At 41.1% G+C, this 16284-nt stretch overlaps 1 protein-coding gene across 25 annotated transcripts in view; it reads right to left on the reverse strand.

Moving 5' to 3' along the window:
- Nucleotides 1-16284, reverse strand: part of PTPRD (protein tyrosine phosphatase receptor type D) — a 1393726-nt gene that overhangs the window by 395577 nt on the left and 981865 nt on the right. For all 25 annotated transcript variants that reach the window (XM_036331134.1, XM_036331158.1, XM_036331156.1 and 22 more), the window contains one exon: nucleotides 1621-1787. In XM_036331134.1, the coding sequence (XP_036187027.1) occupies nucleotides 1621-1684 (64 nt within the window). In that variant the 5' untranslated portion in view covers nucleotides 1685-1787. The remainder of the gene's footprint in view (nucleotides 1-1620; nucleotides 1788-16284) is intronic.

Genomic DNA, 16284 nt, shown 5'->3' on the forward strand with positions numbered 1-16284 from the left:
TTAAATCATTATTGTATGTATTCCTAAGCTCTTGGCATAGGCCTGCCACTTCCCACCACAAAATTTAACAGGACAGGTATTCAGTAGAAGAACATTCTTACTTATCTGGAAGGATAACTTCTCAAATAATTCTATCTAATAACAAAGAAAATCTCTAACTGCAATCTGATATTAAAGTGGGTTCCCAAGGTCTTCATATGCTTTTGCCAAAAAGTACCAGTTATAAAACAACTCAATTTTTTCACTCTAGCCAAAACAGGAAAATAAAGCCATATGCCTGATTTCTTTAATAAACTAAATTTAGATTTCAACTTTAAAATCGGTTTTGACATAACGGGCTTTAAAATAACAAGAGCATCTTTCATTTGGGTCTTTTCCCAGTTAATTATTTGCTGGCATTGTATGAAAAATTCCTTGGCTTCACTCTAAACCAACACTCCCAAGTGCTAATTAGGAAACTATATACATTATTAACCAGAGAATGTTGTGTTTAAAGCATGCGTGTTCCATATGTATCCTATTATTAACATTATTCTTTCACTCCTGGGAAGCTCTCTTTAGAAAACGGAGCTCCTATTTCAACAAAGAAATTGGCTGCTATTGAGGAAATTCTTGTCAAAATGCAATTAATAGGGGCCAACACGACACAGGATCCGTGTCTCCGAAACATCTTTACCATGAATCAAATTTAATCTCACTAACATAGTCAGTGGAGGGAAAAGCTAATGACTGCAGATGATACACATTTTCATAGGACCAGGGGACCCCCAACCAGAACAGCCAACTCTCCTATGAGCTAAACCACTCCCGAGGAACCAGACATGCTGTGAGTACAAGCCACAGACGTGTCTGTTTCCAGTACTATCGCTTCCAAATGGCCACAGGACAGATGGGAAAAGAAACTGATGCGGACAAGGTAGACCGAATGATGCCCTAATTACGAAGGAGATATGATCTTCTCATTAATTGGCAAGCTAATTGACCACAAACAATCTCCGTCTCATGAACTGAGTCCAAGAACCCAAACTTTGCTGTTTCTGCTCCACAGACTTCTCACACTTCCACGCCCTTCATCCCGCCACAAAGTTGTCAGTTCTGCTTGATTTGTTTGAATGCTGTACTCGACGACAGCTGTCGGAAACAGTACATGGGAACAGCTGCTATGACAGCTATAAGGGGCTGGGAGGTTTAATTGGGCTCACTGTGACACTGTGTGTTTCGCTAAACATAGAAATATCCACAAAACTAAAGAAGTTTCTGATGGGTCTGAACAATATTTACTTATTGGCAACACCAACTGGTTAACCCCAGTTTGCCTTATGTCATTGGCCTCATAGTATCTTTGCCACCCGACTGGTTAAGAGTATAAAAAAAAAAGACAAAACAGTGGGAGCAGTTAGATGCACAAAAAGAGAAGGCATTAAGAAAGCGAGAGGAAGTGGTAAGGAAGTCACGTCAATAATCGCTTTCAAAGGCTGGCTGGTGGCCAAGGAGAATCCCACAGTGTCTCAGGATTTACTTCCAAAGGAAACCCATTCAGAGGCCCTGAGCCCCGGTGCCAACTGCAAACAAAACCACTCATTCTGGTCCAGCCCCCTAGTGCAGGGGAGAATGGCTTACTCTCAGCATCCGCGCGGAGGAAGAAGGCGAGGAGCAGCAGCAGCGGCCTGGCTGCCCGCACCATCCTGTAGCCCGGCAGCAGCACACGCTGGCAGCTCGGATTCACTGCCTCTGACACCCTGGCGACTGTGTCCGATCTGAAATTCCAGCTGGAACTCTTTCAGAGCCTGCGAGGGGACAGACAGAGACACGAGAGGAGAGAAAACACAAAGACAGCTTAGATTCCGCACTCTCTTCCCCTCGTGCCATCCCAGCCTCCACTGAGACACACAACCCCCTGCTCATTCACAAGGAAGTGGGACCAGGATGCCTTTGTGCTAGGAGGCACATAACTTGGTTTGTAAAATGGGGCGGCCCTCGCTTCCCTTGTTCCCCTTGAGTTTCCCTCTCTGCGTGTGCCACCTTTGGGGCAACACTCTGTGAGAAGAAACTGTCACTTCTTGTGAAACAGCCTGTGAACACATGGGTGGAAGGAAGCCCAGCATCACTCTGAGAGAGACTTAGGAGGCTCTGCCGCGCAGGAGAATCGTCTATCATTGGCAGAATGGTGGGAGCTGCTTTCTTGGCACCAGGTGAAATGACAGGGCCAATTCAACTTCTCCAGCTAAACAGCAGAAGTTAGAATTTTCTCCACTAGCACATTTGGCTTCTTCCCTGAAGACACATCGACGTTCAAGTCTAGTTTGGCTTCAGTAAGTCAAAACAATAGTTAGCGCGAGCCACTCTGATTTAATAGGACTTTTATATGCCTCCTGGGCAATGCTTCGTTTTCTCAAACTTCTTTGTAAAATCAATAAAACACAAACTATTTTTAGAGAGCCTACTGTGTGCAAGGCATCAGAGATGCCGCTTGGCACAGTACTGAATGAGTCAAATTCTATCTTCTTGTGACTTTCCACTTTAGTAGGGAGAATACGACAGATACAACAGATGACTAAAGTAAGTGAATAAGTGATTAGTACCAGGAAGGAAAACCAAGTAATGCCATCAAAGATAGGATCAGGCCCTGGCCTGTGTGGCTTAGTGGTAGAGCGTCAGCCTGGGCACCAAAGGCTTTCAGGGTCGATTCCAGATCAAGGGCATGTAACTGGGTTGTAGGTTCATTCCCCGGCCCCGGTTGGGGCACAAGTGAGAGGCAACCAGTCAATCTCTCTCTCTCTCTCTCTCTCTCTCTCTCTCTCTCTCTCTCTCTCTCTTTCTCTCTCAAAATCAGTGGAAAAAATAACCTCGGGTAAGTATTACCAACAAGAAAAGAAAGGATCAGGAATGGCATCCTAGAAAAAGCAGTGCCTCAAACTGGACCTTGGAATGTAGGCAGGATTTTACCGAGAAGAGAGAAAGGCATCTCAGGTCTCAGGAATTCTGTGAAGAACTTGCCTTTCTAACAAGTTTCTGGGTGATGCTGATGTAGCTGGTCCAGAGGCCACACTGAGACAGTGGGCTGGCATGATGGATCCATTAGGAAACCAAAAGAAGAGGTGGCAAACGAAAATGGTTCAGGCTTAAGAAAAAAAAAAAAAAAAAGGTCCCAGATAGCCTGGGATGCCAGTCTAAGGCAACCAGCCTCTATTCAGCAAACCACAAAGAGAGCTATTTAATGTGTTGGAGCCAAGGAACAACATGCAGCTAGGCCTAGGGAAGATTAACTGACAGCTGAGCGTGGGATGATTTAGAGAATGCTATTAGGCCGTAGCAGGAGTCCCAGGTGAGAAGTAACACAGACCATAAGAGCGATGGCTGTCCTGGTGGGAATGGAAGAAAAGGGAAGCGGGAACTGGCTTCAAGCAACAAGGTGAAGTATGACTCTACAGGTAATAAATAATTGTTCCTATAGAACCTTCCATAAATCTTGCAGGGGGTCTTATAGAGTAGGCTCATGAGAGAGAGAATATTGAATGCTGTGTTTCCGCTATCGTTGTGAGGAGCACTTGAGAATGACAATCAGAATTCTATTCCAAAATGAAACAGTGTATCTTTAAGTTTTGTATATTGAAATATTTCAAACACATACAAAATTTTTGACAGAAAATACTACAGCTAGAAATAACCAAATCCACTAAAATAACTTGTCTTTTTTAAGACGTACTGTAATGTAGATCCTATAGTGGGTCTTTTCTGAAACTGAGCTTGAACATGAAAACTCTTTGAGATATTATCATTTCCATTACTATGTGTGAGTGGTGTGAATGCAGGAAAGATAAAACTAAAAGGAAGGGGGGAAATCATTCTAATTATAATTCCACTAAGTAGTCTTTTTCTTTTCTTTCTGTCAATTTGTGGGTGACATGAAGAAGCATGTTGTACACTGAAACACATCTCCTTGAAACCAAGAGCTAGCCAGCTGCTCCAAGTCAGCTACTGTTATCAATCTTATCTGGAAAACAGCACATCAAACCGTTCACAGCTATCAAATGTTAAAATCTCAAAACTTCATAGGATAGGTGCGAGAGGAAGCAGCTTCCCGCCTCCCCTCCCCCCTTCACCACTCCCATCCTCACGCCTGCATTTCTAAGGACAGCGAAGTCCAGGCGACATCAGTCCTGTCGGACTCAATTTGTGTCTGTGCAAGCGTATCAGCGCCAACTGCTCCATAATGACTCGCTGCGATCACAGAGATGGAGTGGCTTCTCCCCCAACTCGACTGAAGGGGCATACGGAGACCAAATTCTTCCAAATGAACCTACAAATGTTACCTCGGTCTTGGAACAGTGATAGGATCTAAGACATGAGCACACACACAAACAGAGCAGGCCTTCCTTCCCCCTGCTGCCAGCACCGGCTTCCCTCTGCCACCCGGGACAGGGTTTCCCTCAGGCAAACGGCAGGCACCCGGGACCAGGCTTTCCTTGCAGCCCCAGCTTCGTCCAGAAGGATGTCCAGTCTAATTAGCATATTAAGCTTTTATTACTATAGATGGGCAATGCCCAGGCAAGATATAAGGCCAAAGGAAAGAAGAGGTGTGAAGATAAAACCTATTCCAGACGTTCATTCCAGCCAGACTCCAATCTGTACATTGTTTATTACATAGGTACATTGCCAAAAGGGGAATGCTGCAATGCATATCAGTAAGGTGATATTTAAATTTTAGAGCATAAACGTGAAGTGGATTTTTAAGAAATGATTTACAGTAAAAATAATGAGGATAAATGAATATACAAGTCGTTCCCATCAGCCAGCAAAGATGGCCCAGCACTCTGCCATGGAAAGAGGGGGTTAGATTTTAAAGGTACCATGGTTTCACTGACATCACAGATCACTTTGCCTTTGTCCCGCCGCCCTCAGCAGAGGCCCACTCTTTTGATTTTTATATGCCTTGGCCTTTGTGTCTTTCACTAACTGGGGCATGCAGATAAAAATGAATCATTTAGATGAGCTTAAAATAAATTGTAAAATATTTAAAACTCTCTGGTTTCTCATTGCTCAGAGTACAAAGATCTTAAACAATAACTGTTGATTTCTTTTGGTTGCTGCTGTTAATCCTCACCCAAGGATATTTTTTCCTATATTTTTTAGAGACTGGAAGGGACGGAGAGAGACAGAGAGAGGGAAACATCAATGTGAGATACATGGATTGGTTGCCTCTTGCTCGCGCCCTGATCCAGGCCAGGGATAGAGCCTACAACCGAGGGAAGCACCCTTGACCGGAGGAATCAAACCCACGACCCTTTAGTCTGTGGGCCAATGCTTTAACCACTGAGCCAAACCAGCCAGGGCTTGTTGCTTCCTAATGAGCCTCATATCTTCTTCTGTATTTATGTACATGTAGCATTAGAGAAGCTAACAGTTCAGAGGGCCGGTATACACAGTATAATTTGAAATGGAACAACAAAACTATACTTGCCTAAAAGCCTGATCACATCAGTACTTCAAATGATCACCTGAGCTGACACCTACCCAACTCTTTCTCTTCCAGTGAACACTGTACCCTTTCCCATAATGACTATGTTCATATTCAAACTAATATATATGCTGCAGGGTTTCTTCAGCTTTCTTTACTGTTGGCGTGTGTTTCTGTAGATTGTGTTAAAATAGGAGGAAAAAAGGCAAAATGGAGCTTTTCTTCTTTCAGAAATAACCTGAGTCCCTCAGAAAAATGAGAAATTGTAAGTTTTATGTAGGAAATGGCAAAATGACAGTGGAGCATCTCGTTGAACCAGGAAGCAAGAAAGCTTTCAGGTTCTGCAAGGTTATATGAAAAACAGCAGAGGTGACGAGGCTCCTCAAGGTAGAAAACTGAGTGGCAGAAAAGATAATTACTGCAATGAACTGAAACACAGCTATTAAATCCTTGAGTTCATCTCTTCAAAAATAATTTTAAACAACTCTACTGGTCACCCTAGGAGGAAGCTAAGGAATCAAATCATTCTTTTGAAAAAAGGGAGAGAAAGGAGAAAATTAATCATTTGTTGAAAAATCTCCATAAGAATATATAAAAGGAAAAGCCCCAACCAGTTACTGGGGTCACTAAAAAATCTGATGTCATGGTTTATCTTTAAACATATTCCTTCTGTATGCCATATAACAACCCCATACTCTGTATGCCAGACATATGAGAAGCAATAATATCGCAATAATACTTAACCTGAGCACATATATATTAAGTTTGGGGGGAGGCAGAAGGGGGGGAGATGGTGTTATAAGAATTCCCCAAATACTGTGACTTCTTCTTACCAACCTCCCAAACCAATCATGCCTCTATAAATAAAAAAGAACAGACTTCCGATCATTTAAGAGAAACACCCATTTGTACAGAGTCGATTCTAGCAGGAAACTCAAGTTGGGAAGCAGACAAAAGCAGGGCTGCTGTGGCTGAGGCTGCGGGGTGGAGGGGCCTGGAGTTTACAGCAAGCCTGGTGGAGGCTTCCGAGGATGCCCTATGAGTTCCCTGTTCCCTCAATGCCCAGTAATAGCTAAAGGACTCAGAAAGAAAGGAGAAAACAAAAACTTTCAACATTTCACTTGTTCATGAGGCTTTTCCAAGAGAAGATAATTTCTAAATATTTCATCCTGGTCTAGGCAAGAATCCTCAGCCTTATCCAATGTAACCTCCTACCGACTGGAAATGTTCTTTATCCATATTGACTAGTAATCGCTATGTTAAAGATGGGGCGGGGAAGGGGGGATGTGGATGGGGAAGTAAACAATTTCTAGGATTTAAATATAAGTTGAAACAGCCATGCTTGGCCAGTGGTTGCCCTTCTGGACAGCGCAAACTATTGCCACATGTTTCAACAACTTTGAACAGCACCCCTATTTAAAAAAAAAAAGTTTAGGTTTTCTAGGGTAGGGACTAAAACAATGAGGTGGAAATCCTGAGTCTTTGTAGTCCTTGGTTTCCTCGTAGTGATCAGACTTTGAAGATTCGCTGTGTGCTGTGAGGAAACTCACTCCACATTAGGGTCACTCATTTCCCCATCCCTGTCCCCTACCCATCCAAAAATGACTGTCTCATTTTTAGAAACTGTTTCATAGGATGCAAAGGGAAGATCAATAACTGGCAAGTGTAAAACTGGAAAATGTCCAAATGGAAATACTGTAATTAAAAGAAAAAAATTGGTGTTTCCTATCAGAGCTAGAGGAGGTCTGTTTCTCACTACTGAAAGTCCCCATGTGGGATGCCATGGAGATGGGTAGTTTTGACGTCAAAGGGGTGTCACATTCCATAGATGCGAGCGATAAGCTACTTCTGCACAGCCATGTGAAGTAACGTGTGTCATGTTTATGAATGGTCACATTCAATTAATATCAGTGGGGGATATGAAAAGGATATTTTAAAACAAACGGCGCCAAAGGCCTCAGTTTAATTATATTAAACATTGTTGAGGAAAAGAGCAAGAGAGCAAGGTTATTAAATTAAATAAAACACGGAAAAAAATAACTGCATGGCCAATGCACCTCTACAGAAAATGTTTAAAACTAAAGTATATAAGGAATTATATTTATGTAAGAAGCTCAAAACTCCTCACATTTTTAATACTCTTCCACATAATAGCACATCATGTCAGAAACTCTACATTTTCTCTATTTTGCCCTAAACATGTTTTCATCACAATAAATTGTAAAAAAAAATCACCAAGAGGGAGTTTATGATATTATATATAAATACAAAGTAATAATTCAATCCTCTCATTTTTGGCTTAGGCTATAACTTAAAGTGAAGATAGCAGGTGACTATAAGCAAGCACATAATAATTCTTTGGAAAAATCAACTGAATTATAAGAATAGCTGAAGAGGAAAACAATACCTATCAGTATGGCTACCATAAAAGACTCTTTATACGTTTAGTTCTAGTATACACAGAGAAAAGCCAATAAATAGTCTGAGCTTTGTATAATATGATTCACTTTCCAAGTGACTATCAACAGCATCTCTATAAAATTTCAAATAACTTTACATTTGAGGTATTAGCTACTTTCAGAAATGGCAAATGACATTATTAACTTTGATTGTTTCTTTCTCCTTCAGGAAGTAAAAATGAGGTATGCCATGAGAAACGAACAGATAGAAAGGAGAAGAAAAAAAATACTCATCTCCCTACGTCCCTATTTTCCCCTAAAAACAGAACTATAATTCTGATTTGAAAAGTAGAATAGCTTTAGAAAAAGCATCTAATTTCTTTAAACGATTACTACATGTAATAACTTCAATCTAGTTTTATGTGACACTAGTGGAAACTTGCAATGAAAACGTTTAAAATAAATGCAAGTCTAAGTGAGAAATTGATCAACCTCATAAAGTAAAGACACCTATGCAATCCAGTCACTTCCTACGCAAACAACAGAACAAAGATTTTAGTATTTTAATCTTTGGGCATTTCTAAATGGATAGGAAACCATCATTCCTAACTCACTATACACAATTTTCTTTTTATTATTTAAAATCAAAAGGATGTCTCTTTTTAATGCATGCAAACGGAGGTTTTTTGTTTGAAATACATTTAGCTTTTAAAACATATAATGGGCAATATGGTTTCAATGATAATTACGTCCATTTTATTTGCTTTATTTCCGTCAATATATAGCAGAACCTAGCAATACCTGACATATTCTACTTATTTTCTATGAAACGTAAATTTTAAAAATCCTTCAGTGGAAAATTTACCACTCCTTTTATCAAGGATTATTTCTTTTCCTTAAGATTATTTTAAAAACAAAATAAGGAGCCTTTTAATCATTTCAAATATTTCATTACTAGAGCTCTACTCACAGGTGGTTTATCTATAACTCCCTCCTCAGAGCGATCAAAGCTCCGGACCGGTGGCTCTCCACCAACAATGATTTCCCCTTCCCCTGGTAACACCTGGCAATGTCTGAAGACATATTTTTGTTGTCACAACATAAGGGAAAGTCTAATGGCAACTTAAAAGGTAGAGGCCAGGATGCTGCCAAACATGCTACCGTACACAGGACAGCCCTCATGCCAAAGACTTATCATGACAAAAATGGCCACCGTGCCAAGGTTGGGAAGCACTGTCTTAGAACAGTTCATTAATGTCGAGAAAAAGTTCAAAATGAAGAAAAGGAATTTTCAAGGCCTGTTTTTAGTTCACTGCTTCCTAAACCCGTCAATTTTAGGTGTTTCAAGTGTAGTTTTAGTACATGAACTTGAAACGTTTGAATTTCTGGGCATGGAAGTCAAAACACTATGGATGACACCCAAATTTCCCTTTTTGTCCTCAGCTAGAACTGAAGCTGGCATGCCTTTAGGGAAGTTCAGTTCACAGGCTTAGGAGACATAAATATTGTGACCAATTCAAAAAAAAATGAATCTGTTAAGTGGGGCACACACTGCGCTAATGCCTGCCAGTGACTAGATGAATAGATGTGGTTCCCATCTCCCATGGTGGGAGCTTAGCTCCTCTCCAAACCAACAGTCCCAGGATAGGAATATTCAGTTCCAAGGAATGTTCTTTCAAACCACTGCCAGCAACAGAGACAGAACGTGAAATGGTGAGAAGCTGCCATGAACAACTGGGGGATGTGGAATTAAAGAAGAGTCTCTTCATTTTCCCAGTATTGATTTCATGACTAACGCTATATCTCTCTGAAAATCTATGAACAACAGTCATAATAGGAACATTAAAAAACACAAATAAACCAAATAGAGACATGACCTAAAGGAAGGAAGCACAGATATTCAACATACACTCTGCTCCTCTCTCACCCTGCACGTTCATTTTATTGAGTTATATCCGCTCGTCTTTATTGTTAGGATCGTCTTCACATCTACCCTTGTCCTTAAACTAAACCATTGATTGATAAAAGTCAGAAAAAATGACAGATCATCTTGGGCAGCCCCCCTCCCCGCCCCCGCCATTTAGCAGACAATGAATGAAGTGGACGGACATATGGAATGAATAACCTCAGGATACACATCTGTTTCATCTCAGTAGAGGGTTTAGAACCCAGACCAACTTTCTTTCTTCCTAGCATTCTGCTTCTATCATCTCTCACTTCTACTATACAGTAGAAATAGCTAGCTTCGGTGAAGTCATGATTAATTCTAAAATGAGAAACAAACAACAAAAAAAGTTCTCTCTGTTAACTAGCAAAGAAACCATATAAGGATTGTCACAAATGAAGGAGGAAGAAAGCCTTAAGATTTGGGCGTAGAGAGGAAGGATAAGAGGAGCTCAAAGAAGAAATGTTTGTGAGAAACATTGTCCTAGATGGATAAATAATTCACAAATGAAAGTTTATCTCATGAGTCAGAAATTCTCCAAAGGGTCAATCTTTAACTCGATAACCATTATTATGTACTTGGGTATCTTAAGTCAAAGAGTTTATAGGTGTGCTTGGAAGTAGAAATGATTAACTAGAAATAGATGTTTTTTTAAATGCTCACATGTTAGTAATTAAACTAGTAACATGCAAACACGTATTTATACAACCTTAAGACACAATTATTTTGTATATCACTACGAGTTCTCGCTCATGAATTTATTTTTTATTTAAATGTTAGCAAGGACACAGGTTAAGTAATTGCGAGCAGGTAGGAATGTGTGAGATGGTGAATTCCCAGTTATACAGGACAGTTATCCAGTGGAATGATGCCAACCTGGGTGCACTTTGTTATAAAGTTGCTGAGGGCAACACGGCCATACTGAAAGCAGTGAAGACACACCATATTTTTCAAAAGCAGTTGGCATTATAAAGTGATTTGATAATAAGTACAAAAATGTCCTGCAGCAATCAAAGCACTATGCATTTCCCATACCAAGATGTATCAGTCTAACAGTGGAAAAAATATTTTTCCCATTGTCACTCTTTCAGAAAATCTATTTGAGGCCTCAGGACAAAGGCTTTGTAAAATACTGTCATTTCTATTATACTTCTATAAAATACTCAAACAAAATGCACAGTATAAATATTTTTTTGAATGAGTTTAAAGTCTTTAAAGGTCTACTTGCAAATGAGATGTAGTCACCTTATCAATGCCAAACTTTCTAGATATGGATTGCCGTCTTAATGTCCGACACAACTAAAACAAAAAGAAATGATGAATAATAACATCAAACAAAATTCTCTGCTCCATTCAGGTCTCATCACAGAGGTCTTCTGAAACACGGATTTTTATACTCCAAGGTAGGGGAGTAGCCATGTATAAACGTTAGTAGCAAGCCTTGGGAGCTAGCAGGAGATGGGGCTGGCAGCAGATATGAAAGGACATAGTATGTATTGAGGGGGTGTGGAGGGAGAGAGACCTAACTATTATTTGGTGGGGGATCAAGTCCCAAATTCACATGCCATCTATTTAGGAATTTCTCTACCATTTTTGGTATGCCCAATGATGTTTTCATTGCAAACTGAATAGACTGTTTCTTTAATATTTTTTAATCATAGATTTATAGGTGTTGTTATATGACCTTGTAAAACATTCTTTAAAAGCTATGCTTTGCCGAAACCGGTTTGGCTCAGTGGATAGAGCGTCGGCCTGCGGACTGAAAGGTCCCAGGTTCGATTCCGGTCAAGGGCATGTACCTGGGTTGCGGACATATCCCCAGTAGGAGATGTGCAGGAGGCAGCTGATCGATGTTTCTCTCTCATCGATGTTTCTAACTCTCTATCTCTCTCCCTTCCTCTCTGTAAAAAATCAATAAAAATATATTAAAAAAAAAAAAGCTATGCTTTTAGAAAATCCTCCCACAGCAATTGTAACTAGAGTCAAAACTTTTCATAGTGCAAATCTTCATCATCTTCAAACTTTAGATTGGTGAATACATCCCCCTACCTAAATATGGTGCCTACAGGCCATCCAGAAACATGATGCATATTGTAAAATACATGTGAAAATATATTGCTAATATATTAATAGCAATATATATTGCTATTAATGAACTAAATATATTACCAAACACACAAAATTAGAAATGTTAAAATTGCGATGAAAAGACAAATAGAGTTCCACAAATTCTTCCTAGGCCACACCAATCAGTGGAGGCCCACGGCCCTAGGTGGTCTGCAGTTCGGATTTTTTTCACATAAGTTGCAGGTGACAATAGATAAAAAGGAGAGCATTTCCCACCAACCCCCTTCTGGAGTTAAACACCTGCAGTAATCCCCAAATGTCGGAGGTTCTCTGTGACAGCTGATGTCAGCGTGATGCAACACAAAGAGGAGAAAAGACTGTTGTTATATGAGATTTTCATACAATGCCCTCATTTTATAATTGCAAATCATCCACACCAGACAGAATAACTTAACATATCAACTGTGGTTTTGTTTTAAAAATGAATCCCTTCATTCTCTTGGTCCATTAATATTCTTAGATATCAGGCATGGTGATAGGTACAGGAGACTTAGCAATGTACAAAACAACAAGAAAGTCCCTGATAGATTCTAGTATGAGGAGACAGAAAAACACAAGTAATTTCCAGAAATAAAAGTTAACTAGTAGTGCTATCATGGAAATAGGTATTGTGTATAGAGAATAACTGGTCTGTGGGAGAGAAGGGAGGCTTCTGATAGGGTGTCAGGGAAGAGCCCTGAAAAACTGGGATGTGACCTGAACCTGAATGGCTAGACCAGTGATGGCGAACCTTTTGAGCTCGGCATGTCAGCATTTTGAAAAACCCTAACTTAACTCTGGTGCCGTGTCACATATAGAAATTTTTTGATATTTGCAACCATAGTAAAACAAAGACATATTTTTGATATTTATTTTATATATTTTAATGCCATTTAACAAAGAAAAATCAACCAAAAAAATGAGTTCGCGTGACACCTCTGACACGCGTGTCATAGGTTCTCCATCACTGGGCTAGACAATCTACAGAAGTGCTTTCCAGGCTAAGGGACAGAGAGCCAGAGGAAGGAGCCAGCAACTTAGTGCAGCTAGAACCGGTAAGAAGGCAGAGTGGGGCACACGGTAAGCTGGGAAAGCAGCATGGACCGGGTTGCATGAGGGGAAGACACTGGAGGAGGCTTTATGCCATGCGCTGATAAGGCCTGATTTATATTTAGACGACTTCTCCAGTGACTGTGTGCCAATGGTTTTAAAAATGTGATTCTCCCTCCACCACCCACCCTGCCCCAATCTCTGTAGAGACGTTCAATCCATTGACTGGGACATGGCCATTGTTCTCCATTGTGAAGCCTCTGGCCCTTTACGGAAGTCTGTTTCACTTTTCAGGAATCCCCTTCTCAAATCTCCTTAAATCAATCAGAAAAAAATATGTTGCTTTTTAATGTTTTAAACTGCCATTTTCTGTTCCTACTATATAGCAACAGGCCAGAGAACACTGAATAGATTTTCTTCTTCATCCCACAGAGATGTTTAACACTCTTTAGAATTTTCACTTGAAAGGTAGGTACAGGATGGCTGTTAGGTCTCATTTGCGTTCCTGAAAACTACCAAAAAAAAAAAAAAATGCTTTCATGTACAAAGAAACGTTGGGAATACCAGTTCTCTGTGGTCACACTTTTAAATCTGTGATTCCGGATAGGCTTTCTATACACACGGTTAAAAAAAAAAAAAGTTTCTGAAGTTTGGTACATCAAACTCTTGTCTTGACCCGTTTAAACCTCATAATGTTAGCATTGATACTAATAGCCAACAGAAGACTGGCATTCAGACCACTAGAAACACTCCCTTGCCAATAATTCAAAAATCCTTTATTTCAGGATTTAGGAGCTAGGTCCTGCTGAGAGTCAACTGCTGGATAGCTTCCAAAATTAGCTTTTCAGTCTTAGTTATCTTTGACTTTTCATCCCTTAGTCTTCACTCCAGGATTTCCTCCATTATGAAAGCAAGGCTTTTAACACCCCAACATGAAGTCATTGAATTCCTTACTTTTTCTTATTAGTTAGCTAAATAGACTTAAAATGCCAGTATTTAACCTCTGCCTTAAAGTACATTGCAGAGCACTACAGCTCCTTGTACAGGGGGTGAGGGGGGGTGTAGAAGGTGACCAAGCAATGCCACCTTACTCTGCACCTCAAAAGGAGGAGTCTATTTCCCCTCTGGATGGTCTTGCCACTTGCCTTGGGCACCAGAATAGGGCAGAAGCCATGTTGTGTGTGTTCTGACATGAGCCTCAAGAAACCTCTGGATTGGGCTTAGCGTGATCTCTTCCATGTGCTGATCTAGGGTCCCCCTTCACCTCCACCATTTGAATAGGCCCAAGCTTGTCTGATGGTGGAAGAGAGACCATGGGGAACAGGGATGAGCGAGCCAGCTAAGCCATCTTAGACCATCATCCCCCAGAGGACCTGGCAGCTCACCACAGACCCATGAACAAGCCCACAAAGATCAGTGGAGTGTGGTCAACAACAGCAGAACCGCCTAGCTGAGCCCAGACCAAACTGCCAACCCAGAGCAACAGGAGATAAATAAACGTATACTGGTTTAAACTACTACGTTTCAGGATTGTTTGGTATACAGCAAAGGCTAATGATATCAAGGGTTTAAATATTTATCTCATGCACTAAAAAATATTTTTGTATTTGTCTGTTTTCTTTATTACTTTAACCCTCTTTAAATAGTCAGAAAACTTGGCTTCTTATGGCTACATCTGAATTAATTTGGTCCAGGAATCAACTGGTAATTTCCTGATTTTTTAAGTAGTGTCTTGTCCTGTGATTTAACTTTCTGATTTCATGTCATTAACTTTCTGATTTTTTTAAAATATATTTTATTGATTTTTTACAGAGAGGAAGGGAGAGAGATAGAGAGTTAGAAACATCGATGAGAGAGAAACATCGATCAGCTGCCTCCTGCACATCTCCTACCGGGGATATGCCCGCAACCCAGGTACATGCCCTTGACCGGAACCGAACCTGGGTCCTTTCAGTCCACAGGCCGACGCTCTATCCACTGAGCCAAACCGGTTTCGGCTAACTTTCTGATTGTTTAAGTAGTGTCTTGTCCTGTGACTTAACTTTCTGATTTCCTGTCATTGACTTTCTGATTTTTTAAGTAGTGTATTGTTCCGTGATTTATGAAACAGTAAACTGAAACTTTTAGTGCCTTTTGGCCCCTTCTTTCATTATAAATATTTTCTCCCACATGACACAGAGAGTGAACCTGTTCTAATATGTCTTTGCCCATTGGCTAAAACCTCATGGCACGACATTCCTTCCTGGTGATATAACTGAAGAAATGCACATGTCTGAGATTTCAACTGATCCCACCAAGTGTACTGACAGGTAGTAGTTAGCATAATTTTATCTCCATAGATGCCATTTTCCTTAAGCGGTTTCTGCCCAGGGATAAAGCTCAGAGTTCAAATTAGGTTAATAACCTAAAAGCAGGGAAATTTTCACTCAAACTTTTTGAAGGAATGACATTTTGAGCAGCCCACTGGTGCTCCTCAGGCCAATTTCCAACAGCATGCTGGATGTGCCTGTCTTTGGATAGGAGCGAGTCGACCTGACTTGTGATGAGAATGTGTGACAAAGTGAGACAGCACAATGACTATTAAAGTTAATATGTGAATTAACAAGGTTGCTAAATACACAGCCAATATAAGCTATCAGCTGTATTTTCCAAAAAAATAAACATTGAAAATAATTCAAAAATCTACAAGTGTAACCCAACTGACAAGATTTCTATGCAGAAAACTAGTGCATAGCACTGGCCAGAGCACTAGCATAGTTCTACCCAGAGCATCTCCTCAGACAAGAGCAGTGACTTCACTACACCGAGCAGTGACCTCACATAGAAAGGGCCTGCCAAGAGCAGGGACAGGCTGAGGAGGGGTCAGGTGGCCCAGTCATGGTCACACCCCAGGTCAATGCTGCTGGGTGACATGGAGTGTGGGCGGCACCCTCTGCCCCAGGTCTATCCTGAGCCCTGGAGGTGACTCTCATTTCCCCTGGCTGGAGGTCTGTGTAGACACAGGGCTGGGCCTGATCTGGGAGCAGAAGGTCCAGGGGGCAGAATCAGCAGTGACTGGGGCCAGGCTTGAGGCCTCCTGACCAGCTGCCGGTCACTGTCATTGCAGAGCTCAACCCAGGTCAAGGAGAAACAGCAGCTGGTGGAGGAGGACCTCCCCCCCCCCACCCCATGTCCAGCATTGAGGGGCCGGTGAGCCACACCATGGAGAGCCAGGGCAGGCCTAAAGTGAGTGTGGCCACCTGGGCGCCTGGGGAACCAGGGCCTGTGGGTGGACATAGAAGGACTCCTCCACCAAAGCCACCCAGGCCCAATAAGCCTCCAACCTT

Source organism: Myotis myotis, unplaced genomic scaffold (assembly GCF_014108235.1).
Source record: "Myotis myotis isolate mMyoMyo1 unplaced genomic scaffold, mMyoMyo1.p scaffold_m19_p_12, whole genome shotgun sequence".
Taxonomy (NCBI): domain Eukaryota; kingdom Metazoa; phylum Chordata; class Mammalia; order Chiroptera; family Vespertilionidae; genus Myotis; species Myotis myotis.